Raw genomic sequence first — 27,888 nt, 5'->3', positions numbered from 1 at the left:
TTTAGATTGGAATAACCTGGTTGTAATAATACAACTCCACAAAACCCAAAAGCAGAGGGCAAAATCTATCATCCATGGTTATATCTACTCATTACAACATGCTAGAGAAAGAGGTTGAAGTAATTAGGAAAACTACTCCTTGTTGCGCGAAGACCGCTCCTTCCTTTGGCCACCAAGAATGCGTGAAATCTGCAGACCTCTACTGAATGCTTGGTTGAACAACATTCGAGTCTGAAATTCTGAAACAAAAGGAAACCACGCCAGGAATGCCACTGGAGTGAACAAGAGCAAACCCATCACTATTTCGTAACCACGAGCGAGTGTTTTCACAGATCCCCAGAATCCCGCTCGCCGAACAAGAGGCTTCAATGCCTGTGCAATCTGCAAACCCAAATGAGGTCAACATCCATGTGCCACAAGCAGATTAAGAGATAACAGAGAGGCTACTGACAGAAGATTTATGCCACTAGCAGCACACAGTTTTTCAAGTATCAGAAATATTGGATCTCATGAAAAATAATTATCATTATAATTTTATGGAAAAAAAATAAGGACAACATTTACCTGAAGCATTCCCCAACCAGTTGGCATGAAAGCAAGAATGCACACAAAAATGTCTTGTAATGTCATATGAGGAAGTGCAATCAAAGTGACCAGAATTGAGACAAATGTGAGGAATATCATTCCCTTGATTAGCCGGAAGACAAGTTGAAAATTTGCACTGAACTTCCGTCTCCCAACAGACACAGTCTGAGACCCAAAAAGCAGAACAAATTTGTCAGAACACAGCAAGGATTTAGCATGTTTTCCAATCTTGAATTCACTGTGCCTGTATTCATAAGGAGCAAAGTCACTAACCTTCATCACGAATAAGATTAGAAAGATCACCAACCATGACAGGCCATAAACCTGTAGCCAAGGAAAGAATATTCAGCCCACATAATGACAGATTTTTATTGTTTTGAAAAAGAAGAGGACATGGTAAAGACTCACCAGAAAACTTTTTGTATGCCATTGCCTCGTAATATGTAGGTGATATACGAGGCCATACTGATAGATAAAAAATCGTAAAGATAACAAGATTTCAACAATGATGCCCCGCTTGCCAGAATATTTAAGATGCTCCTGTTCCTCTTCCCACCAAGATTCCCAACTTTTTTCCGGAGGTACCCCTATACCTCCGATGTTGCTAATCCATTTATTCCAATCAGTCCAATCATCCACAATTTTTTGCCACTCAAAGCCGGACGGATTAAACAAGAAGGGTGCAAAAAGCCAAGTTCCCACCATAAACCACATAGATATGGTGATGAGGATATAGGCAACAGCACTCCTATAAGAAGTACCAAAAATTTCATACACAATAAGCAAAATCATGAGTTCAATACCCTTGACAAAGTGGCTACGGGAGTAAAGTCTATAGTTGTCAGCAAATTTGGCATGGAAAACCACAAACCCACGTCCTGTGGGCCGATATTTTGCACCTCCATGAAGTAATGTCCTTCCATAATAATGAGTTTTTGTCCCAAGAGAGAATGTGAAGAACACTGGGGCTAGTTGTAACTGCATCAATATAAACTCACTTAGCGCAGTTCGGAAACCTCTTTCCAGGCCAATCTCCATTAGCATCGGCAAGGCCATTAGAAAACCAATCTGAACAAATGACTGAGAGGCAAGAGCTACTTGAAGAGGCTTATTGTCTCGAATGGCTTTCTGTGTACTTAAACCTTCTTCAAGTCCACTTAGAACAAGATAAAGGCGACCATAGAGGAATACATATACAGTGAGAACAGTAATCTGCCAATATTAGAGGATAAAAAAAGTAATTTCAGAACTGATATAAGAACAAGATAGTGGTTAAACAAAGCAATTAGCCATGGAAAACATACAAGAGTACTGAAGTAGAAACCAATTGTAGTGAAATAACAAGACAACATTCTGAAAAAGTCAAAGCGGTGCCCAAGTCGGTATACATCTCGACTTAGTGTTTGCTCTCCATTGCCATTAGCAATCTTGGCTTCAAACATGGAAATCTGATTGAGACCAACATCTCTTCCCTTCCCAACTTGTATGTACTCATGGTGCGTAACATTTCCCTCACGGAGGGTAGAGTTGAAACCTGCAAATAACATTTTAGACAAATGAAGATATAATCAACAAGACAAAAGATAGCAGTATGGTAATCACTGTACCAGCAAAAATATCTTCACTCAAATTGATAACTTTGGAGGCTTTGCTGACACCACCTCTTGTAAGGTGGAAGAGCCTATCAAAGATGTCAGGATGACCATAATGGAAGCGAACTCTGCACAGGAATAAAGAAGTGAACAAGGCTATATATCTCCCATAAACTACTAGTTAGATAAAGACCTACGTCAAGCACGGGAAACCCAACCTTAAACTCACTGGTGGAAGAACCATGCCAATCAAGTACCAAAGAATAAACCGTGATTCCAACAGAACTAAATAAATCTATGAAATTTCCAATCCATAAATTGACCAACTAGAAAATTTACCTATTCATTTTTTTTATCATAGCGGTTTAAAGACTTTCTTAAAGGATCTTCTACCACAGTAGATAGCACTGCATGTATCTCAGGAGGTGCAGAATAGAAATGAACATAGAAAAATAAATCCACTGTCTAGCATTCGAATGCTTCTTCAAACACTAAACAAACATGTACAAAGTTAGAAAGAAAACAGGAAAAAAATAACTCTTACTTTCATGTTCAGTTTCCTCTTTCATTGTTCTTTAAAACTCATTTTCAACCAATTCTAGCCTCACTTTCTTTTTTAAACTAATCACAATCAGTATCTACCCCAAACATCTAAATAATTACAACTTCCCATCCTTTTTACCACCGTCAATACCGCTGCTACTATGACCAATGTCATTCTCACTATTATCATGTTATGACACGCGTATTGTTAGAATACTTGAAAATAGTTAATGAATGCAGTAGCATTTATTGCACAATTGCTTATTAAAAGCCTTGTATTGCTGCACATTTGTTATCAACAGCTTTTCTATCACATCTCATAGGTGCAATAATATTTTCATCAATAGGCAAATGAATGTAGTTTATCATCGTATGTGTGATACATTGATCCAACCTTAAATGGGATAAGGTTTCTTATTGTACATGTGATAATATTCAAACATCACATAGTAGAAAGGCTTATAATGTCAACACCTTATGCAATGCTTCCAATTAATGGTCATGCTATTAGGACTTGCCTTGTAGCACGTAGCAAGCCTAAAGCTTATTGATGGGTTTTAAAAATTGGATTTTGGGAGGATATATGATCCAAAGTTTCTGAGGCTTTCGGTCTTCCTCAATTATATTTTACCATTGTACAATACCTCAATTCCTGTAACAACATATTTTGTTGGGACTTTCACTTTCTAAGTGAGCTTACAAGTGGGTATATAAATCAAATAGAAATTCTTCCTCCTATAAATCGTCCACGTCGTTCTCTTCCTTCAGGACACAGCATTATCCTCAAGACTTAACATATAGGGAGTATAGTCCTCCACATAAGGACTACACAATATTCTGTTACATCATGTATAGTGTTCTTTCCTCCCCCCCCCCCCCCCCACCCCACCCCACCCCAAAAACCACTGTTATGTCTGCCTATCATATTTGGTATCAGAGCCCTCTATTACAGTCGCCCCAGAACCCCTGCTTCCACTCATGACTTTGTCAACCCACCCACAAACATAAGCCATGATCATGTGGCTCAGCAATTACCACCATGGCTTCCATTTTAAAAGCTTTTGATCCGTTAACTGCTTAAGTTAAAGAAGACAGTTAGATGACGAAATATGAGCTGTCAAATAATGACATGGTCAAGAGCTATCCCTCATCTGAGAATGCACTATGGCTGTCACTCCTCATGACCTTATATCTATGCAGAGAAAACAGTCAGATGACAAACTGCTTAAAGAAGACAGTTAGATGACGAAATATGAGCAGTCACGTAATGAAATAGTCAACAGCTATCCCTCGTCTGAGAATGCACTATGGCTGTCACTCCTCGTGACTTTACATCTATGCAGAGAAGGTGCAAACGTATTCTAAAACCTGTACATATCTAATCTGGCACATTATCACCCAAAAACAAAAAACAAAAAAAATCTGGCACATCATGAATAGCCTATTACAGCTCTAGTTCTATTTATTTACAAACATGGATGGAAAATAAACCTGTACACCACAGCTTGCCATAATTGTAAACTTGGCTAATTAAAAACCAGCCTTACACAATGAACAGAGCCATATTTTACATCACTCAGTATTTTGTTCCCGTGAAATTGAATCAAATTAGAAAACTTTAAGATAGACTTCTTCACAGGTAGACAATATGTCAATTCGCACACTCAATAGAGAACATAAACATAGAAGATCAAAACTTAATCAGCAGCACAAGTATATTCAATATTTCTGTCATCCTAGGAGAACTTACTTCAGAGGATTAGCCAGTAACCTTTGACCAATGGTCACAAAACTGGTCTCCTGATTTGACATGAACCATGCAAGAGAAGAAACACTGAAACCTCAAAGCAAAACAGTAACCAAAAAGAAATTCAGAAACACAACAAAATTAGATATGAAAACAACATAAATACATGAAAATTAAACAAACCTTCCAGTGAATATATGCTCCCTAAGCCCAAGAATACTTGGGTATCTCACGCCATCATGCTTCTTAAGAAACTCTTGCAGCAGATTTCTCATCTTCAAAGCTTCCTCCATATAGTTATCCTATAGGAATGAAAAAGTCAGAAACGGCATAAGACTCACTATGAGATGCACTTAGTAATATGACCTCTTACCTGGTTCATATCTATTGTTTGTAAGCCTTCACCACGTGTAAAAATGATGGCATGATTTTGATTTTCAGGCTTCCCCTCACCCAAAATAGCTGGCCCAGGAAGCTTAATTTTATATATGACCTGATTAAAACAATCATTTGATAAGCACATAGTCCAAGACTGATAAATGGAAAACTGGAATAAGGAAGCAAGCAGAAAAATGCTTCATGTAGAAAATTCCATATTGCATTGGAGAAAAGCAAGTCGGGCAAGTAAGCTTAAATTAGCTTGTTGATTAATAGGATTTATGATTGTAAATGAACACAAGGAGCTTGATTGATTGAGTTAGAGTATTTCACAAAAGGGAAGCAGAAAATGCTATGATCGAAAGGTGGCAATGGAACAAAATCTATGCTTGCTATCTAATCTGGACCACGAGGTGTGGACACTGGACAAGGCATGTCAAGGACCTCAAGGAATCCTATAAATGTGTATTATGGATGTGTTTGATACATAAGAGAGTATGTGGCTACCAAAGACCGCAAATAAGGAATCTTATTCATGACAAGTCATCCTCCAACCTCCATATGGCAATCTCCATGCCAATGTACAATGAGTCATCCTCGACGAACCTATCGCTAACAAATACCATGGTACATGCAAAGAGGGATTGCCTGAGACTCACAAGGACGTTAGCATGTGGGTTTCATTCCAACCAAGGCTTTTGACTACCTTGCACAGTAGCCTAGCATCCACTTATTTCAATTTTTTCATTGCCCCCTTTTTTTAATAAATCCTATTATATTTTGTATTGATTACTCAATCAAAGTAAACATTTACTAGAACTCTTAACCAAATAAAATCCATAGAAACTAACCAAATTGGAAACCAATACCAAAGTCAGGACTCGAGACTTAGTAGGGCCCAATGAGAAAACATCTCAACCTGAGACCAATACTTTTTAGGAAAAAAACAGGAGTACTTAGTGAAATTACTCAAAAATAAGGAAAAACTCCACGGTCATAGGCAAGAAGATTGGCGACACCACCAACATCGGCTTCAAGTTGGTATGATTACTTCTTAACTCAAATGGCAATGTTAGAGAACTTCATTAATGTTTACATTAGCAGATTTTCAACATTAATTTTTATTTATTCTTCTATTTACATTATGGTAGGATAACTTTGGTTTTGATTTAAAATTTGTGTCGACTACTTCATGAGGATTTAGCAATTTTCAACCTAGCAATCCAACTCCTTTTATGCTCAAACCATTCAGCTTTCAATGGAAAGAAAGAGCATCAACAAACCATAAAACTCTTCCCCAGTTTCTATTATTTCAACAACTTCTACACCTTCCCTTGAAGAACCTCATCATGTGTCCCTAGTCTCTACCCCGCAAAAGCATTTCCCTGGAAAACTTCACCAACCCAGTCATTGACAAAAAGGGTTTGGATTTAATGTATGAAACTGAAACATGAGAAGATTTCAAGATTCCATTCTTCTTTCACGTCTTTCCTTCATGAGGTGGGGGCCTTTCAATTCCTTATGAACAAATTTCATGCAAAAGGTGAGCAATTTTATCAGGGTCGTCTTTGGCCTCCAAGGGTTCATTACACTTTTGATGCAAAACACTCACATACTTGAACTTAATGTAGAACAAAATTAATTTAGGTAGAGAAAATAGAAACAGGGGGATTGGAAGGAGTGGCAAACATAGGGAGAGAGGGAGATATCACATAACTCAATATTCATTCGTCCAAAAGTCTTCCAATACATATGCTTCCTACTCCTTATAGATCAAGATTTCCTTCTTTATGAAGTAATCTTGAGGACAACTTGCTACAAGAAGCAAAATCCAATTTGGTTTCCTTTACTAGAAGAAAACTTAATGACAACTTCCTAATAAAATATAGAATCAAAATCAAATTTGGCTTTCTCCATTAGAAGGAAACTCGATGACAACTTCTTAATAAAATATAGAAGCAAAATCCAATTTGGTTTCCTTTCCTAGAGGGAAACTTAATGATAACTTGCTAGTACTTAACCACTAAGGAAACCCAAGTTGCATAGAGATAATAACTTCAAAATTTTCTTCCAATATAGGTATTCTTATACTCTATCAATTCTCCCCCGCTTAGTTCCTCCAGAGAGTAAAGTTGATGATATAACTCCAATAGAACACACAGTGGGGAATTACTCAATGTAGCATCTAATATGGGAATCCTTTCCAACGAACAATGTAGTGAAAAATGAGACATTGCAGAGAGTGAGCATTTTGATTGTGCTGATTTGGAAAACCTTTCCAATATGCGAGGTAGTTGTAGAGGTTATCATCAAATAGGAAAACAATATGCTCTTTCATAACCTTAACAACTTCAGGATAATATGCAGCTTGATTCTGATGAATTTGAAAAATAGGAGTGCAATGTGCAATAGAAATATGATGAATATGGACACCTGTATTGTCAAGATTTCCAACATGATGAATTTCCACAGCCTGTGACTCATGATCCTTGGTCATTAATTCAAAGTCTTGATTCAATTCAAGATTCTTGCCTTCATATTCGGCAATGATTCTTCAATTCAGCCTTCTCTTGCTCCTTAACAACATTTATGCTAGCTAAGTTTTCAACCTTCGGATATCAAAAGAGAAAACCATGGAGAGAAAGGCTAGTTTGATTGTTGGAAAGCCTTTCCAATAGACAAGATACCCATGAAGAGACCCTTTAGATGATGGGATGACCTGAGGTACTATAGCTTGTGGTGGAGTAGACGCATGATGGAGTAGATCCTTAATGAACACAATGTGGGATGGTGATACTTTCACTACTGTAGTAGGAACAACCGTGGTTTCCAATCAAAAATTGATTTTTGAAAAAATTGACTTGTTTGGATGGTGAGATCCCCAAACCATCATTTTGAAACCAAAAAAGCCTTTTTTTTTAAAGCCAAACAGTCTAAGGGAGTTGTATATCCATTTCTTCCAATTCATTATATATCCACACAAAATTGTTCAGGGTGGTACAAAGATTTCATGAGAATCGTGAGATAGTAAGGTTTTGATAACGAGTTTTAACATATCAACTCAGTTTGAATTTGTTTGACCCAAAATATTCAATGAAAAAATTGTTTGTCGTATAGATATAAAATAAAAATAAAAAGTAGGCATTGTACTTGGGGATATAGCCGATAGCCTATGCCTATAAATAGATCCTCATATTGTAAACAACAGACTTGCAAATGAATAAACCAGCACACTATTCAAAGTTCCTTTGTCCCTCCTTGACTGTGCTCTATCAACTCTTCTCTATTCCATTGTCCTTCAATCCCTGTTGAAAGTTGGCTCATTCTCATTTGAGCCTGATGCTTAGATAACCCTAATTCCATTGTGACCATTTATACTCGCTTTATTAGCATTATCTTCAGTCTTTTATTTAGGGATTTCGAATAAGAATATTTCCAGATTTGCTTCTGATTTGATTTTCTGTATTTATTGAGAGAGATTATGTGCGATTTCTCTGCAGTCTCTCCTCCTATATGCATCAGCTTTCACAGTGGAATAAATATATACCTTTCCATCCAAAAACTATCAATCCCTTTGTTTCTCCTATCTCACTTCCCTCTTCCTTCTCTCTTCCCTATCCAAATTATAATCTTCCAACAATACGATTGACTTGTCAAAATAAAAATCAGTTACCTGGTCCAAATATTGAGCAGGCTCAGACGGACTGCTAGATTTTGGCATAGCCTTTACCAAGCAAGAGTAATAAACCTTGTTGATCTTTTTTGGTCTTTCTTTGCTAGGTTCTTCTACTTCATCAATATAGGCCACTCGAAGAGAAGGATATCTGCCAAATGAAATTATGTGAACCCAACTAATAAATTAAGTGCATATAAGAATATGAACTACCAAGCCTTGAAACCTACGTTGTCATGAGCCTCAATATGTCCTGTGCACGAGCAGCACCAGATCGCTTGTCAATGCCATATTGTTGGCAGGATACCACGTATGTAAATTTCATATCAGCTACTGCCTGACACTGTGTCCACAGGGATCTTTCCCCCCTTGAGTTATCATCCAAACTTCCTAAGGCTTTATACCCTTCCATTAAATCTACATTCACAAAATTCCAGCCTTAAAATCCAAAACTTCAGCAGTTCATGCAAGGCACTGTTTCTCAATGCAAGTTTCTTTGGCAACCAAATTACATGCAATGCAAGGGCAACTAGTAATTCTTCATTGCATCAATTCCAACAGAAGAAAAACTCACCTTCATCTTTGGCCATATCAAGGAAAGCCTGAAGCTCCAAAGCTTTTCTGTAGTACATCATGCCTCTCACTACATTGAAAGAATAAAAGAATAAATCACTATGAAGATAAGAAAGCGCTTTAGATGTTGATGACTGAAGAAAATAACTATTCAGTACACGTGCATATATAAGTGTGAGAACAAGAGAGAAGGGGCAACCAGTTCTAGTCAGAGTTTGGCCCCTGTATGACGCCCAAAGTCGAAGTTCTTCTTCTAACTCATCATTGCCTTTAAGTTCCTCCTCACTGGAGCATTTAACTCGCAGAAGAAAGTTGTTCCACTCATCTGTATACCAATAACAAAAATGGGTTAATTGAGTATGATCATAGCTTAATCAGCAGAGGTTTATGGATTAATTGAGTACCTGGAAAAATCTTTTGCAAGTAGAAGAGTATTGAAACACCATCTTCATTAGGTGATTCCAACTCACGCAAGGAGAATAGAACCTCCTCTGTGTAATATGGTGTTAAAACCCTGCAAGTAAAGTCCAATAGGAGGGAAAAAGAAAAAATGAAAAACCATCAGAGAACAAAATAAAAATTGAACAGGAAACAAAACATTTCACAACAAATGGCACGAGCCGAACCTTCCCGTGAATAACCAACAATTTTTCTTCCTTGGCATATTTTCAGGAGACCTTAATTCCTACAAGCCCGAGGGAATTGAATATGCATATTTTTAAGAGATTATATCTTATTACTTTAGAATCTTCAGTTATCAAGATTGCATAAGGTATTGAGTCACATAATAAAAGGCAGCAAATTCTAAGCAATTTTAATATTAACTATTGACACTCATGTAGTGCAGAATGAGGAAGACTAAGAACTAAGAAGCTTACGAGAATGAAAGCATATTCCGAACTTTGGGTGCTGGAGGCATGTCCATAAAGAGGGAATTTGAGAAGAAAGAAATACGTCTTCTTGCTTCTAAGTTAGATGGCACATCCATGGCAGATTCTTTTGTGGTAAGCAGCAAGTAAAGTCGTTTAATCTGCAAATAAAAGCCAATAAAAATTCAGAAGGAATTACTTAACTATCATAGCAGTGTTGTGGCATCAACATAATCGTTTTAGTTAAAGACCTTTTCTGTCCATGCTTCAGTAACTGGTTCAATTGGAAACCTAATAGCTCCTTCAGAGGCAAATAACTGCTGGTCTTGTCGCTCAAGGGGAAGCAACCCTTCATGCCCAGATCCACCATGGATTGAATCTACTACACTATCCAAGGCAAACGATAGTATTTTAGTAAAGTGTGAGGGCAAAATGCCATTTCTTAGGGCATAAGGATCTAAGGATGCAATACCTGAATATGTGATCCTCCATCATAATATCTCTTGTGACTACCTCCAGCATGTCCTGGAATAGAATCACAACTTGATCCCTTTCATTGGGATTATTATTTAACTGCAACAGTTTAAGTAGCTCGTTAAGATTTTGACAAAGGAAAAAAAGTTGAGCTTAGTTGCACAAAAACGGCCAAACATTACCAAATATTTGATTAGCTCGACAAACTGCTGATATAGGCTAGGAAGAGCACTCATCCTGAATTCACTTATAAGGTCACCCGCATCTATGTGACTGTCAACTTCGGTGAACAATTTTTCTATTACCCTGAAATCAGAGAAGCCAATCAAATTAAGAGATTAGAAATGTTAGAGAAGCTCATTGTAGAAAAGATAAAGAATCAAACTGGAGAAAGCCAGTTGTTCCCATTGCATTTAACAAAAAAAAACAACTGTCACTAACAATGAAAAATTTATTTCTACACAAGTATAAACTACTTGCATAAATAACATCATCAAAGAATTTCTACAGACTTACTCTTTCTCTTGTTCGCCTTGAACCAAGAACTTAATAATGCTCTTAAATGAAGCATAACACTCACGGACAGCACAGGACATATAGTTGTCAGCCTCAATTCTTTTTTTCAGCTCTCGATCCTTTCCATTGCTGTCCTTAGCCATATCTAATGCAATAGGGATCTGAAGAGCAAATATAAAGTTACTAAATGGGCAGGCAGATGACAAGTGCCAAAAAATTTCAAGGAAAAAACCTTGCTGGCAAGTAAAAATGGAGGCCATTGTATAAGATCCAACTCCCGGTCAGCCCAATAAGGTACAAGCAAAAGGTCCATTTCCCTGCAGAGTACCCACCACCTCAGCACACAAAAGAAGAAAATCTAATGTGACATACTTTGTGCATGCATGTGCGTGCGTGTGTGTGAGAAAGAGAGTGCAGACACGATCAAGAACAAAAAATATAAATTCATGTCTCATATTACCTATCACTGATAAGATCTTCCTCTCTAAAGCTTGTGATTATTTGGTTCCACAACTGAGCAAACCTTGCAGCTTCTTTTTCTTTGTTTGATGGGATCTACAAAAGATAAACCAAATCAATCTAACTTAAACCAAAAGCTCCAGTTCTTGATTATAAGTTCAAGAAAGTAAAGCAACCAACATCAGCAAATCGGCGAGATAATGTGGCCTTCAATCCCTTCTTCCTTGGCTCATTCTTTTCCTCAGGGATCAGGCAAGCATTGAAGGCACCAGGCAATGATTGGAAACGAGATCTAAGCATTCCTAATGTTCTTATCTGAAACCACCAAATAGTCGACTAGATGTAATCGCAAGGATAAGAAAAAGAAACCCAAACAAGCAAAGAAAGCAATGAAGATAGAGGCATGCTAGTAATGAATGTAGCCATCAATCAAACAAAAGAATGGTCAAGTTTTGAAGGTGCAAGAAGAAAGTGTAAAGAACAAAGATCCTAGAAGTCATATGCATCTCGAATTAATTGTGATAAACAAAGGGACAAATTCCAATAAAACAACCTGAGAAGCATGTCAATGGAGACATATAAGCCATCCCACAAACATATCAAATGCACAGCACACATGAAAATTCCCCAAAGCGATGAAAACCCCTACAACCTTGAGAGACAAAGTCAACCTTCTACAGCTTGCAGCTGTATATGTAATAATATATTAAAAACAAGTTCACGTTCTAATTCTTACCATACATTGAAAGTATCAAAAGCATATGATGTGCAAAAGTTGATTTACAAGCATACTTTAGATGAAACACCCATCAAATCATCAATTGAGAATTGGGAAAAATATTGACAGTCTACAAACCTCTCCGAGGCGACGGAAAGCACCATAAATACCACCAAATAAGGTAGAGAATATTGCATACCAAATTTGGGTATCCATGAAGTATACCTATATAAAAACAAAACTTAGTTTTGATTACTTCCACAAAGAATATTCAAAAAGCTAATGGGTTAAATTACAAGCCCATACCAGAATAATTGGAGCCCAAAGGGCAATTACAACACCAATATTGTTCCTGGCTGCAAACAAACAATAGCTTATCACAGGGTTTTCTAGAATATTGACATATATAAAAACCAGAGTGTTCAAGCTATCTACCACGAGGAAAGAATTCATGCCACTGGAACTTTGTAATTCTAACCCTCATTATATCTTTTGTCGGTTGCACCAAAGGTTTTATCTACAGAAAAATTGAAATATCAGAACAGGTAAGATCAAACACGGTTCAAGTTCTTTTAAGTGAAAACAGGTCAAGTTTTAATTTAACGTGGAATATTTCACCGGAATGCAAAACCACAACCCAATCACAGTAAAATAACAAGTCTGTTTCCAAAGGGGGAAAAAAATGAAAATATCCATTCATATTATTTTACAAAATTGTGAATGTATGGACAAGGCATATGATAATAATATTTCATCTGGAAGTAACAGATTCAAGTTGAATGACGAAGCAAAACCTCTATATAGTAACTGAAAGCCAACTTTGTAATGATAAGGAGGACCCAAAACATAGTATACCTGAAAGTGAAAACAAGGACAATATATGATCAAAAGAACTTTGAAGTTCATATATTACTACCAAAATCCAGTTTTCAACCTATATTCTTACTTGAAAAGTGAGAATGTGCTCTCATGCATTCCTCTACCAACATACAGACGAGGCTGCAAAATAAAGCATAATAAACATCAAGTTAGGGACTCCTAATAAAGTTACAGCAGGAAAAACAAACGCAATACGAATGCTAAAATGCATATGTGCACATGCACGCACACATTAGTGCATGACACCATCAAACACAAAGCTTCAGAAAAATTTAAGATTTTCATTCTGCCTACCTGTGACCACCACATCATTAGCATCACAATCTTATAGTTTGATCTCTCAAGAAACCGACGAATGAATGGGAACAGAAACAATACAGCAGCAAGCATATTGGGTGACAGGTAAGCAACAACAGCCAAAATAAACAGTGACGGTGAACTTGAATTGCTTCCAAACCAACTTTGGATGGTTTGAGCAAACCCAGGAGGATTATCCCAAGTATAGGCATAAGTAACTGATAGGACAATCACCCAGGCTGCAGCAGATAAAACTTTCAGAATATATCTTAACTTGACATGGATTGACATGCTCCGTTGTGCCTTCCAACTGAGGATTACATCCAAAATTGCTGCACATAAGAACACATATAAAATAAAATCCCATAAGAAACTTCCCCTCCATGAGAAATGAGACACGAGTTCTAGATATGATTATTTCAAGCAAAAACACACAAAAATAACAATAAAAATAAAAATAAATCCTCGTTGTTTTTAAACTAAACTGACTGCCACGTAATGTTGTATGAGGTCATGAAACCATTACTTAATTTATCATGTGGCAATGCGACTTCTAGGAGAATAAGCATTCATCATTGCAACATCTAACATGGAATTGATTATTCACTTCAGATACTGCCACTCCAACAACTCAAATTAGGAGATCTAAGCAAAATGGCATTAACATGTGACAACCAAGCTGCTCTCCACATCACCTCAAATCCTATCTTTCATCAGAGGACCAAATATATTGAAATTGATTGTCATTGTATCATAGAAAATGTACTAACATGGTCACGTTAACCAAGTTAATTCCAATGATTAAGCAGATGACATTCTCCTGAAAGCATTATGGGGCCGCACAATTTTAACATTTCTAACAAGCTGAGTGCATAAGGAGAAATGATGGTTGGAATTGTAAATAGACTGCCTGAAAATCGGAAGTATGTACTAGTAGAAATATTATTCTGAAATTATGATAAAACAAATTGAAGCATAAACCATAAAACAAAATACATGTATAAATAAGATGTCCATAACAATAAACACAATCTGCAGTTTGGATTAATTATCATCATCCACTTGCTAAGGCATTCTTCATTGCCACCCATATTACCAGCATCTACTATAAGCTGTTACAATTTTGGCTCAACTAAAGACAAATTAAGAACTTCAACACCTCCAGCCCCACCAAGTGGCTCGCAATTATCTTCATGAACATCTCAGTCTATTTCAATCATCATTGATACGAGAGGGAGTTGCTATGAACATATACCAAATATTCATCCATCATGCATTCATCTTTTTCCTCTTTAGCGAGTATTAAAGAGTATCAATCCCACTTCATCTGTTTATAGGCACCAATGTGAGGCGCAGAACTCTCACCTAGAAGTTAGTTATTGAGGTGCAAGTGACAATCCGTTTAGGCATCTCATAAGGAATCTTCATATTACACAATGTTGGGCTAAGCATCTCGAACTAACTTCATCTCCATCAATTGCCACCCCCTAGAGAACCAAAGTCATCAACTACACAAGAATTCACTTGGCCCTTCCTCAATTAGACTCATCTAAATGCAGTCCTTTATGCACTTATTGGTTACCAACGTTAAGACTAAGTGATGGCTACCAAACAAGGAAAAGAACCCTCCCCAAAGCGGGCTATTGCAGTGGAAGACTTGAGCATCTCTACTAACTCATTATGGAACCAGATAACTGATGCCTTGGTCGCACGGAGATGATGCACGTGGTTTGCCTAAAAGGCTTCAATTCAAGTCCTTGAAGAATAGGTGCCAAAGAACCATAATGCATCCACCATTCTTCAGTTTCTAGATGGAGAAACAGGGATAACAAGAGAAAGGGGGCAAAATTGAAGGACAAATAGATGATAAGAACTCCGAATATTCAAATCATCAATTATTACAAATGAGAATAGCCTAGCGCCATATATAAGAAGCCTAAAACACAAACATTTAAGAGAAAGCATAACAGTAAACAACTAGAGATAAAGGAAAGCCGGACAAATTAAGTCACAGGATAAAACAAAAGCACAAAATAAATATATCCCAATTGCCATGGCACTTCGAAAATGGTTTCATTAAAGAGGTGTATGGTTTACCCAAAAAGCACTTAAAAAAAATACTTTCATACAAGTTGAGACAAAATTCCTCTCACATAGTTCGTATACTGTAAAATCACTTTTCAAATCATGGTTTAGTTTCCAACCAAACATGCCCTAAGTCAAAAAAGCCAAGACACCAAATCTACCTTAAAAGAACGTTTCCTTAGCAAGTCAAACATGAATTAAAATTACTAAAACGAATGACCCACAAAAGAGGTCAAAGAAGCTAGCATAGTAGAACTTCATCAAACATCAATAAGGCACAAGGACAAATTCACTAGCATCTATTATTTAATTCAGAAATATATTTGCTAGCAAAAATTAAAGGTTACCTACCTTGCCCAAGCTTTAATATAGCTGCTGTTATGAACACACTCAACACTTTCTTGAACACATCCCCCTCAAAGATTACACTTGGATCACCATTGCCATTCCAAGCAACAATAATCATAGCCTAAAGAAAAACCAATTATTTCAAAAGGAGAGTTTATTTGATGAAGAATTTAAAGATTACACCACATCATGAAGATGCACGAAACACAAATTCTACCACCTGCAAGCATAGAATAAAAAAACTCCACATCCTGTCAAAGCTTCTGAAACCATGCCAAAATGACCTGATCTCAACAAAATTGACCTTTCCAACCCATCTGTCCCTGCTAGGTGGCTTATTATCCTGAAAATTGACATATGACAAGGCTTAAGATAGCGGAAGATTAAATTAAACAGTAAAAGACTTGGCTGAATAGCACAAAATTTAGATGGGCAAATTCTTTCAACTGGAAATACAATGTTAAACATTAATTTCTTGCCAATCACGGGTCTACAATGCCAACTACCAAGTCAGATTGGCTATCACACCATGTGATTAGAATATCAACAATTAACTCTTCAGATATATCATTCACTAAGAGATCCCATTCAATAACTTCCTTAGTTGTCCTTCTTGGTCTGCCTCTACACTTTTGCATAAAGCTTAAGATGATGAGCTACCTTCTACCATTTTCCCTCTACAAACTACAAAGCCACACCAACTTTTCATTGCATATAATCATTACAAACCTTCATCTTTACTTGTATGACCACAAGATTGAGCCCAAAAATTTTCCATCTCATTATCAAGCTCACATCCTATTCTTGTACGAATAAGCTCAATAATTTTTCTTGAAACAAAACATGTGACTGATCATGCACCAATAGATCATGCATATTTTATTATTTACTGTTCAACCACAGGCATATGAGAATAAGCCCCTCATTCGTTTACATGATATAGACTACACTCCAATGAATGAGCTCTATGTATTTAGGGCAAAACTTTTTAATCTGAATAACCATATGATATTCAGTAGTTATGACAGCATCAAGGATACGGAAAACCCCCACACGAAAAATGCAAACAAGATATAGATACAATATAAACTAATTAAAAGCACAAATGGAAGAGTTTCTGTTGATAAAAAATATGAAGAATGCAAAGCAGCAAAGCACAACTAATTAAAAGATAAAGAATCCATCTAAAATGCAAAAGTAGAATAGAGTAACCATCAAGACAAGGCATAAGGCAAGTATTAGTTAGTAGTTGGCATTAGCTGTTGGGAATCAAGCAGGTCTAGGACTAGGAACAAGTCCCAAAATAGATAAATCTGAACTAGAAAAGGAGCATATGGGTGATAAGTACCCCTAAATATAAGGAAGGCCCAATAGATCTCCTGGAGTTTAACACTCTCCTAGGCCCCAACATAGTCTCCTTTTTTTCCTTTGGTCAAGGGCCCCAGCATTAGCCATTAGTAGCTGAAGAGTAAACTAGTTAAAGTTCTAATTAGCTCCTTGTGTAGCAATCTAACAAGAAGAGGAATTCAGTTTGGACAGATGATAAATTTCCAAAATCATATAATTCTCTTCCATCTTCCATTTCCATTCTTTTTCTTTCATTCTATCATGGTTCATAAGCTCACAGTATTAAGTAAAGATCCAAAAATAAACTAACTATAACCTTGAACACACCCTACCAACTTAGCTGAAAATGTTAAGCTACTAAGCAAAACCCATGAATAATTTTATTATGATCTCCAACAAAAGTGAGCTAAAGTGGAAGCCAACAATCCAAAATTTTAAAACTCAAAATAATTAGTAGACATCATCATATGAGAAATGGCCCATCTCCCCCTGTTCACACAAGAAAGCATTACCCCCATCACGCTCCAAAAGTATTATAGCTAAACTAGACTGACACCTTAAAACAATAGTGCCAGCAAGCACATGTATGTAAATATCCACAGAATATCCATGTGGCAAAAACTATATCCAGAGTTTTTAAAAGAAGATGAATCTATTACGTGCTGTTAAATTCACACAACATAATGCAGCAATAGTAACTTATTATAGTTGGAAATGGGCCGTTCTCTAAACAACCCCAATTACGGCTAACCCCAGTCTCATTAGCTAACAGCCGCAAATCTCAATGATAATAATATTTTAATATCTGCATGATCTTAGGGATTTCGAATATATTTTCTGTTTTTAACATTTATCATTAATGTAGACAGGATTTGATCAGATTTGGTCAATCCCTTTGTTCTCTATATGTATCAACCTGATTCAAGTGAATAAGGCAAGCATTTATACGCTGCAAACTTTCAATTATGCATGAATAGAATGATAGAAAAGTTAACAACTTCTTACATTCGACTTGTCAAAAGAAAGTGGCTCATCTGGCAGAGAAAAGAAATCAGCATCAGCACGCATAGGCCATCCCAGCCGGAAACAATCAACTGACCTACAATAGTGTTATTTGAACTTAATCACTAAACAAGTATTAACAATAAATGGGAAAGCAATAAAAAATCAGAACAAATTATACCAGAAATATTCATTTAAATCATCATAGTTCCTCCATTGTGAATGCTTTGACCTCCCTTTTTGGCTTCGTTTAGCTTCCTTTTGGCCAAAGGAAACAGAAAACTTTGTGAGCTTGTCAAACTGAGAATTGAGGGGGAAATTGAATCACATGTGATAGAGTACCAGGTCGTAGTTAATTTGTGGAATGGAATTAATTAATGTGATTGTATCGTATTAATATTTACTTTAGTGGTTCTAGTGGTTTGTTTAATTGCTGCACAAGTTTAGGAGCAAGTGGAGTCCGTTAGGATTATTAATTGAGTGAAGCATTTTATTTTAAATATTTAAGTCTGTTATTTTTCTAAGTCATTAGTTAGTGGGCCTAAATTTTAGGGAGTCAGTTGCCATGATCTTAGGGATTATTTGCTTATTTCAAGTATATTCCAGCTCTATAAACAGGCTGGCCATCTGAGAAGTTAAGATATGATTCAGAAATAAACAGCCTATTTATTTGATTGAATTGGAGATTCTCCTTTTGTTGACTATTGAGATTAGTAAAGTAAGATTCTTGCTTTGCTTATTTCTTAATGGAAATTTACCCTTGGTTATCGTGTTGGAAGTGAGATACCTGCCTCAACATCCCTAGTAGAATTATCTTTTCAGTTTCATTTTCTGTCTTTAATTCTTCCCGTGGTAGAAAAGGAAAAAGAGAAACAAGACTGTAATAAAAAGCAGCAGCTACCACCTCAGCAATCACATTATAGATAGGAGTGACAACTTTCTTCAAGAAAGCTTCATCTTCACCTCCATATGCTGGCTTGACATTTTCTCCCGTCATTGGACTAACATTGCCAGCAAGCATGCCATACAGCTCAAAAGCCATCTACATGAAGCACCAAAATAAAAGACCCATCTTAAACAGGGTCATATGAGCCCATTAACAAAATAGGTAGTAATGAAAGCAAACATCAAAAGCTCAGGGGAATAAGTAAGCAATTACTACATTAACAACTTCATATAGCAGTGCGAAGAGTGGCTAGCAACAAATCACTAATTATAGAAAACAAAAAGTTGCTCATTAGACCAAATTTCACCTCATAGCACAACAAGTTTATTTAAACAAGTCGTAGAGTTAAAAAAAAAATAAAATAAAATAAAATTTACAAGTTGCAATGCAAACAGCCAAAAATCAGAATGTAAAGGCCAATAATTAAACAAAATTTTTGTCTCAAGACCGAGTTTATTTGCATTAAATGACAGGGAAGTTTGTTGGGAAACATTTTCCCTCATTCTTTGCTAACACAAACCACCTTCAAATATTTTCCTTTCAGAATTGGAGCTTTACCATTCCAACACATCACTAACGTCAATAGTATATAACAAAATAAGAAATGAAGCCTGCTACTCACATGCCCATTCAATGACGTGAAATGAGACAACGGAGTAAAAAAGAAAATCCACACAAGAAAAACGACACGTTTGAAAACGATATCACCAAAATAACATTAGCAAAGGAAAAATCTTAGGTAGAACACCTGTTCTTTTTTCCTTCAATAAAATAGAAGAAACAAAAAAGGAAGTATTGCCAAAAAGGAAAAGCCAAGTGTTCTCTCAAAGGAAGTTAGTTTGCTATAAGCTGATGAACCGAGAGCAAAAAGGTTGAAGTCAAAAAGGAAGGGCAGGAAAAAGACTCCAAACTCAAAAATAATTCATGATGTGCTTGCTAGACATGCAGAAAAAAGAATACGCCCACATGACATGGATTCTGAGGTTTTTTTGGTTTTCCTTTTCTCATTTTTTTTTCCCGAGGGGTGTTGTTTGTTAGAGCGCTACTGGTAGGGGAAAAATAGGGAAGTGATGGGTCAATGAGAAATAGTAATGGATTTGGCAAGTTTCAACAAAGAGACTAGCCTTTCAAAAGCTAGAGGATATGCATGTTTCTATTTTGCTTTTTAATTCTTTCTTTTTTGTTTGTTTGAACATTTCACCTCACTAAAAGCATTAGCTTGTTAATTCCTATCTCTTTTTATTGTTTAGGAAAGTTCATGAGTATATTGATGTTATCAGTTACTTCTGGATCTAGATTTAAAGAATGAATGAAATGGTGAGCAAGAAACATTATGATGAAGCTTAATCTCCTTCAACTTCTCTCTATGGTATCATCAGATTTCGCCAAAACTCTCCATCCACCACTCAATTGCAGAAACCCTCTTGTTCGAGTTGCAGAGATCTTTGGGGCCATGAGGATCCCTCTGATCCAATCTTGTTATCACCTTCCAAATCTCCACTGCCAAACCTATCTCATGCTCGCCGAACCTCCCTCATTCTCAATGTTGTTCTCTGCATCTAAACTAGACCTCACCATTTAGGAGGATAGATCATCTAGTTTCGCTATCATCTTCAACATTCCAGCTCTTTTGTCTCTCTCACAGTTTGTCGTTTTAGGAAATATAGATTTCAAAGTCTCCATCATTAAAAGAAAAGAGGGATTATCACATGCGGTTTAATTTTTCTTCTCCAATTTACTCAGCTAATGCACGGTCCATTGATTTAATTAGATATCAGAGAAAATCCCACGGCGCACAAGCGTGGGTTGCAAGTAACTGCAACACTCATGGAATTCAAATCCGTTTCTTTTAGATTCCATCAATTTAATATTAGAGTGGTGACACTTTGGACAAAAGCCAAAAAAACATAATAGTATCGTTCAGTACTAAATTGGAAAATGCCAAAGAAATACTAACAAAAAAGGTTAAAGGGAAAAGAACAATAGAAATGATACAAGATATAGAAGAAATGATCAAGGATAAACTAAAACTCACAAAGACTACGTATTGAAGAGTGTATAAGAAAACAGCCAAATAAGAAGAGATCGACAAATTGAATAATAATAAAGAATCAATTGAGTTGATAGACAGGGAAGCACGACAAGCTCAGGTTAAGATAAGCGGACAGAAGATTCTAAGGAAAGCAGGTTGGTTCCTAAAGTTACTAGTGTTGCAGTTTTTTTGTCATCTTATATCTTTCAAGTAATTTTCTCATTTTTTCTCCACAATCAGCTAGGATTTTTCAAACCGAAAACTCAAGGCCAGCGGTCAACCAGAATATGACATTAATTATTCTAAAAGATTAAGTTGCAAGGTAAGGGCTTTAGTATGGTTTTAGTAACTCAAAAAGTGAGGAATATTTCAAAAATAAGACTTTGATTAGAATCGGTAAGTTACATACAACTGAAGACAAAAGCTACATCGTTTGTTGTGCATTTTAGATACTAACATCCACGTTAAGGGAGCAAGAACATTCAGTTAACAAATCAAGAGGATAAAGGATGACAAGCGACCGCGCAAATGTGATAATGAAACAAGAGCAAATAATCTATTTCCTTATATGATTAGAAGGTCAAGAAAACAAAAAAGGCACAAACACGAATGGAAAGCATATCCCAATTAGTCTAGTCTAATGACAGATCTGCCATAGAATTTTAAATCAGCATAATAAAATTGATTTTAACATTACCACTGGAGCATCTACAGAAATGCACTCAGATTATGGTTGATTATTTAATCATATATTAGTTTGATTTAGAAAACATACATGGTGATAGATATAGCAAAGGCATTCTGGCATGAATCGTAAGTTGGCAGCTTCACCCCATATCAAAAGATACAGACCCATGTACAACAGTTTGCGCTGTTGGACTTCTTGCTGTATGGTTGGTAGCCTGCAACATGCCACCAGTTGTATTTCATGTGCAATTGAATAATAGAAGCTCTTTCTTTGAAAACCGCATAATATCATAAAAGAGTTATTAAACAATCAGCAAATTTAAAAAAACTCTATTAAAAGGTCATCTCAACTTGAGTGCCCATCAACTGATTTAACATTTTAGACTAGAATATACAATAAAAAAGGGGAAACAATATCAAAAATCCCCTTCTCTTCTAAACACTTATGGAATTAAAAGGCTCCTGATCAGCAAGACAGCAGTTAAAGTATCTTTAAGCAGCAAGAGAGCAGAGATCCTTACCAAAGGCTACTTTTACGACCCAAATACTTGCACCACTTTTTGTAGTTTTTGAAGAGCTTTTTCATCACATCTGTCAGCGCACGGTCATCCAGCTAAGCAAATAACATGATACAAGTCAGAATCGAATCCATCCAAATTTATAAAATATTACAGAAATGATGGGGAAAACAAACTCATCATCAAATATAGGATCCCCAGATTATTAAACATTGCCATCTGAATGGTTCAGAAGCAACATGTGCTTGGGGCATAACTACATGACCAAATATATATATAAAGTAAAAAAGGCCAGAAGGCAACCACTTGCAGATGAAAGAAAGTAATAATTCGCCTGATAAGCTCCTATCTCACAGTCATGAAGCCAAATTAAACATCTCAAAAGTGTTTCAATTAAATTAAATTCTCTCCTCAAAACTTCACAAGCCACAGCTAATTGCATGTATTGGCAGACGGCGACCCTTGATAGCGGGAAAAAGAATAGCAAGAGAACTCTCGTGACAAGCTTTAACCACCAAAAGGAAAGTTCAAAGTAGCTACCAACTTTTGATTTTGGACTGAGGAAGACAGAGCATCACGATGCCTTGAAGCACAAATAGATCTAGATGCCCTATAATCTGTCACACGAAACAGCTTTCTAGCGAAACATTGGTATCATTTTTTAATGATTGTGTATCATGGATATGGATGATAGTGCATGTAACAGCAACTACCGGGCTGTAGCTTCTAAGTATGTACTGAAACATGTCTTTCCAGAAACATAAGGTTTTATTGGGCACACGAGAGGGGAAAAATTCAATAAGAAGCCGCGCTCTTTATATGCCATGTATAGTACAACTTATCTCAAAATCCATGCAATGCCCAAAACCCCCATTTAAGTGAAAAGCATAGACCAAAGTGTATCAAGAATTCATGTTAAAAATAACCTTTGGTTGTTGATCAGGCTTTGGAAACTGTCTTATGTGCACATTTGCTAGTAGCAAGATCAAGTGCTCTCTCTGATTTGCAACATTGTGTTTCTGCATTGAATTGCAAATATAGATTAAGAAGAGGACGTGATGGTGTGATACACAACATCGTTCAGACTTTTTAGTGAAGAGCTCATTTTCTGCTACAACAGCACGACTCAAATGCATGCAAAACGGAGACAGTTTGGTGTGCATTTTACCTGAAATCCAAACATTGCCCCAAGCCAATCCAGAATGTCCTCATCCTTCTTTTTCTTGTAGTCCTTGGGCCAGGGAAGGCCCCTAGTGTTACGAAGTGCAAACGCAGCAGCTTGAATCTGAAAATATTGAGCAACAAGTATATTCATTATTCATTCATTAATAATTAGTAAGGAGTAAATTAACCAATTAACAAATAATATATTAAATAACATTATTAATTAATAATTACTCCCTCTAATTCATAAAAATTGTCCCTTTGGGGGGCCTTTCACAAACACCAAATGAGGATTATATTAAAATTCAATGTAGTATTTTAATAAATTATCTAGTACTTTACTAAATTATCCTTGTCTTAAATACTGTCTTAAATACTTCCCCTCGTATAATAAAGGGTAAAACAGTAAAAAATTAATTAATGCTTCATTGAAATTCTAAAGAGATAAATATTATGTAAAATTACCAAAAACTTCAAAGTGGACAATTTTTATGAAGAGAAAGAAATCATAATTAATAAATTGAAAATATTTACCTTAAATATTAAGTCATTATTTAAATTATCCATTTTTAATAATCACTATCAATAGTCAACTATTAATTATTATTAATTTAATAGTTAATGGTTAATGGTTAATTAATAAGTATGCGCAAGCCTGCATGGGGTCTAAACAGACATAAAAACTAAAACATGTACCTCAGGAAATCTCATTATTGCCTGATTTGCACTGTCAGGATCGAGAGGAAGAATATTGTAAGGAACTAAGATCTCGGTCTTCTCAGCAACTTTATCTTGAGTCTCCAAAATCTACAGCAATGTCATTGGCAAGAAGATTATTTAGAGTCATATTTAACATTATAAAGCAAATTAAACAAGAAAATTCTCTCATAACAGGAAGAGTGAATATAAAATTGATTATCAACAGAAAATTAAATTATCAGAAGCTTGAAAAAATAACCTCACGATCAACTTCCATGGATTGCGTCATGTTGACAGCCTTTAAAACTTCAAACAGAACATTAGCTGTCTGATATGCCTTGGTAAGCTGAGCACTAAATATATGCAAGCACACTCAATGCTAGTTATGAAATAGACAATGATCAAATCGCATAGCATAATATCTGAAAGCCTACCGATCAGCTTTATCAGCAGCATTTTGTAAAGCCTGGATATATTTTTTATAGTAATGCTGGTAAAAACTCTGCATCTCACGAGCATCACTTTTCTTTACTCTCCCTTTCAATGTTGGATCATTTTCCTGACAAAACCATGGCAACATTACAACACTTAACAAATTAAGATGAAACAGTGTAAAACGAAATTAATACCATCAACATCAAGTCTTACGCGGAACAAATATTCTTTGTACGAAACTGCAAAAAGTTAATATGGAAATACACCATAGAATCTCACAAGGACAAATAATTCATTTTATACTACAGCAAAAAGGTTCACATGCAATTCTTCAACAGAGAGAAAAGTTTGGACAAAACTAACTGCCAACCCCATTAAGGTATTACACATTTAAATTAAATTACAGAACTCCATAGTGCATAGAACACGAACCCTAAGACTCCTCCAATGTGTGACAGCTGACGCTAGGTAGGGAAAATATCAATAAAAAACTTACAAGTCATGAGCATAAACATGAATGCTCCAGTAGCTAATCTAAGTTAATCAAATGTGAACCCAGAGCAGGCCTTAGACAAACCTACCTTTACAGACTATGTTTGAAACATGTCACACTTCAATAATTTGTAGTTACCAAGAGCTGGATAAAATTCTTTTTAACAGTAAAATTTCCACGCTTCAAAATATGTACCTAGAGCAGTAAATGGCACGCATATATATATACTGTTTTGAAAGTTACTAGCAACGAAATAAAATGTCAAGAAAAAAATAAGTACATGACAAAGTCCTCACTCTTTCAAGACGCTGAAGAAGAGCAGTCTTGAATTGGCGAACACCTCGACCACTTGATGTGGGGTCCAACCTATGAGCTTTCTCAAACGCATAAAACCGACCTGCAGTAGCAGTTTAGTCATCACACAAATAGCAAGAGATTTACATAGCAAATAACTGTTTGTGAAATTCAGGTCCTGAGTATGAAGGAATATTCACATTCATACTTGGGAAAAAAAACATACCCAATTAGGGCAAAAATATCAAACCCATGAGCCAGTAAGCACCGAATCCACGACTTTAAAAAGGTATGCTGCTTTACCCACTAGAGAACATAGAGAGAAGCCCAACTTGTTCCCAACAATAAACCAGAAAAGCACAATGTGCAAAGAACTTACAGAGATAAGCAACTCTTGGATGGGTCTTTTCAACTTCATTGGCAACACGAAGAATAGGCGCAATTTCTACAAGAGATGAAGGCACAACCTCACTATCAAATATCGACTCGCCGAGGTTCCCAGCAGTTTGGGTCCGCATGATCCGCCTCTGAGGCTGTGGCGGCTGCTCCGAAGGCCCCGCCCGCGACGACATTTTCTCGAACTTGGAGCAAACACCCAGAATCCGCAACACCCTGCTCCACCCACCGTAGAAAACAAAAAAGAGTAATAATCAACCCCAAAAGCCCAAATCACACAGAATAACAAAAGTATTACAAGATCAAGCATACAGAAGCATATAGCTGCATTAGAAAAAAGAGAAACAGAAAGGTACCAACTAAAATGACTTGAAAGCTAAGCCCCTGACTCCACCATCTGCACCCAGAAAAGCGTTACATTCTTTAGTTAAAATGCAGCGACAATTCGTTTGCCTGTAAGGCAGAGAGCTTAAAAATGAGAGCTAACGAAGTGAGTTGCAGTCAGAGAAGAAGAAACCCTAAGAGAGAGAAGAATGCAGGTAGAGAGAAGGATAAAGTTCCCCAGGCTGCAGTTGCACCAGTAAGCTACTTTGTAGCAAAGAAACCCAAATGAGAGAGTACATGAACTTTAAGGAAAAGTTACTAATGTGAGTGTGCATAACCAGTCTCATCTGTTGTAGCAGGTGTGGGGTCAGACTCTTTCGGACCTTGTTTCAAAATTAGGACGATAATATTCTCCCTATGAAAAGACGGTAATGCCTCTGAGGTGCGGTTTCTGGCTTTCTGCTTTACAGCTGTGAGCCGTTTAGCCCTTCGAGGTTTTGAAAAGAATAAAAGTTAGTGAAACAAATAATTTCATATTTTTGAGGAATTTTTATTTTTAATTAATTCTAAATGACCAGAAAACGTGGCCCATACTTTGAGAGAGATTTTTCAAATTTTAAATTACTGAAAAGGGAGTGGGATGGCATTCGCTAATGGTAATAGATCGATCAGTAAAAGTAGCCGTTCCGAGAAACTGATTTGACAATTTTACCCGTGAGATGCGGCGCGTCTCCGATTATCAGATCCACGGCGGGCGCAGGGAGGGTATATTTGTCTGTACACAGCCAGTAATATCTATACATATATAATATTATTTGAAAAAATAATAATAAAACACCTAGAAATCTATCTATCTATATATCCTATAAATGTTGTCACTGTTATGTGATTGGTCCACGTACTATTAGCTCATGTTTTTTTAATTGTTTGTTGTAATTATTCTGTCATTGGTCCACATGGCTCATGACTATGTTTTGTTGTTGGCAATTAATTGTTAGTCACATCCCACAAATCTATATCTATATATCCTATAGATGTTGTGACTATTCTATGATTGGTTCACATAGCTGTTATATATTAGCTCAGATCTTTTAATTCTGTATCTGGATTGATAAGTATTGTGCAAGAAAACAAAACGGAGCACAAATCCAAAATCCTTAAAGAGACTGAATTGAATGCTTGAGTGAGAGGTTGCATTAAACTCATAATTTAAATGCTTTCTTGCTTGTTTAAATGTGTATGTTTTATTTGATTTATATTGCCATGATGTGATTAAGCAAATTATGTGATTATGTATGAATTTTTATGTTGAATATGCATTGGCAATATATTATGAGGAATGGCATAATGGCTTGATTAATTGCTCTCTTTCCATAGCAAATGATATGCATATGAAATATTGCATGATAATGTTATTTTCATGATAACATAGCACATTTTTATATAGCATGATTAGCATGATAATTATGATTCATTGCTACTGAGATTTCTATGAAATCTCATTCCTTTATGTTCAAATATTTACCAACTGGGGTTAGACCAAGCAAGGACAAAGGGAAGGAGATTATTTTGGAAGTTAATTAAGCTTAATGCTTCTTTGTGAATATTTTGTAATTTTATATGAATTATTATGGATTATTGTGAATTATATTGGATTAATGTATTAGTTACCAAAGTTGATATGCATATGATTATATCATTAAGAAATCATGTTTTAGTATGGGTTATATGATTGGAATGGTCATATGGAAAGAAAAGAAAAGAATAATTAAGAATTGCATAAAAAAGGGGATAAAAGTTGACTTTTTAAAGGTA

General features: G+C 36.1%; 1 protein-coding gene across 5 annotated transcripts; it reads right to left on the bottom strand.

Moving 5' to 3' along the window:
- On the bottom strand, positions 1 to 26,330 carry LOC114754229 (callose synthase 3). Of its 5 annotated transcripts, none has more exons than XM_028943010.1 (44): positions 26,267 to 26,330; positions 26,106 to 26,146; positions 25,733 to 25,965; positions 25,356 to 25,456; positions 24,566 to 24,690; positions 24,391 to 24,484; positions 24,129 to 24,239; positions 23,437 to 23,553; positions 23,195 to 23,287; positions 22,272 to 22,363; positions 21,839 to 21,965; positions 18,990 to 19,127; positions 18,267 to 18,343; positions 18,089 to 18,182; positions 15,957 to 16,079; positions 15,740 to 15,857; positions 13,301 to 13,635; positions 13,074 to 13,126; positions 12,922 to 12,982; positions 12,563 to 12,644; positions 12,434 to 12,483; positions 12,266 to 12,352; positions 11,590 to 11,724; positions 11,411 to 11,505; positions 11,183 to 11,267; positions 10,951 to 11,111; positions 10,617 to 10,740; positions 10,433 to 10,533; positions 10,212 to 10,347; positions 9,970 to 10,121; positions 9,496 to 9,605; positions 9,291 to 9,416; positions 9,093 to 9,161; positions 8,749 to 8,935; positions 8,519 to 8,669; positions 4,841 to 4,960; positions 4,651 to 4,769; positions 4,471 to 4,554; positions 2,193 to 2,305; positions 1,890 to 2,119; positions 994 to 1,797; positions 859 to 909; positions 565 to 750; positions 1 to 381 (listed from the first exon to the last, which is right to left on the bottom strand). In XM_028943010.1, exons 3-44 carry the CDS (start codon positions 25,923 to 25,925, stop codon positions 133 to 135), a joined length of 5,859 nt encoding a protein of 1,952 aa, XP_028798843.1. In that variant the 5' UTR covers positions 25,926 to 25,965; positions 26,106 to 26,146; positions 26,267 to 26,330; the 3' UTR covers positions 1 to 132. The 5 variants fall into 5 exon arrangements, with proteins under 5 accessions (XP_028798843.1, XP_028798847.1, XP_028798846.1 ...); XM_028943014.1 differs by having other exon boundaries at positions 26,237 to 26,312; XM_028943013.1 differs by having other exon boundaries at positions 25,733 to 25,977; positions 26,106 to 26,327.
- Between the last annotated feature and the right edge of the window lie 1,558 nt (positions 26,331 to 27,888).

The sequence above is a fragment of the Neltuma alba genome, unplaced genomic scaffold (assembly GCF_004799145.2).
Source record: "Neltuma alba isolate B1F8T4 unplaced genomic scaffold, ASM479914v2 tig00010121_pilon, whole genome shotgun sequence".
Lineage (NCBI taxonomy): Eukaryota > Viridiplantae > Streptophyta > Magnoliopsida > Fabales > Fabaceae > Neltuma > Neltuma alba.
This window is presented reverse-complemented; position numbering and strand designations above follow the sequence as displayed.

Excerpts from the sequence above, each read along its gene's own strand:
- LOC114754229 (XM_028943010.1), bottom strand. The coding sequence starts at position 25,925 with ATGTCGTCGCGGGCGGGGCCTTCGGAGCAGCCGCCACAGCCTCAGAGG. Across the intron at positions 24,240-24,390 it reads CCATGGAAGTTGATCGTGAG|ATTTTGGAGACTCAAGATAA; the intron begins GTTATTTTTTCA and ends ACATTGCTGTAG. Across the intron at positions 910-993 it reads GGCATACAAAAAGTTTTCTG|GTTTATGGCCTGTCATGGTT; the intron begins GTGAGTCTTTAC and ends CCTTGGCTACAG.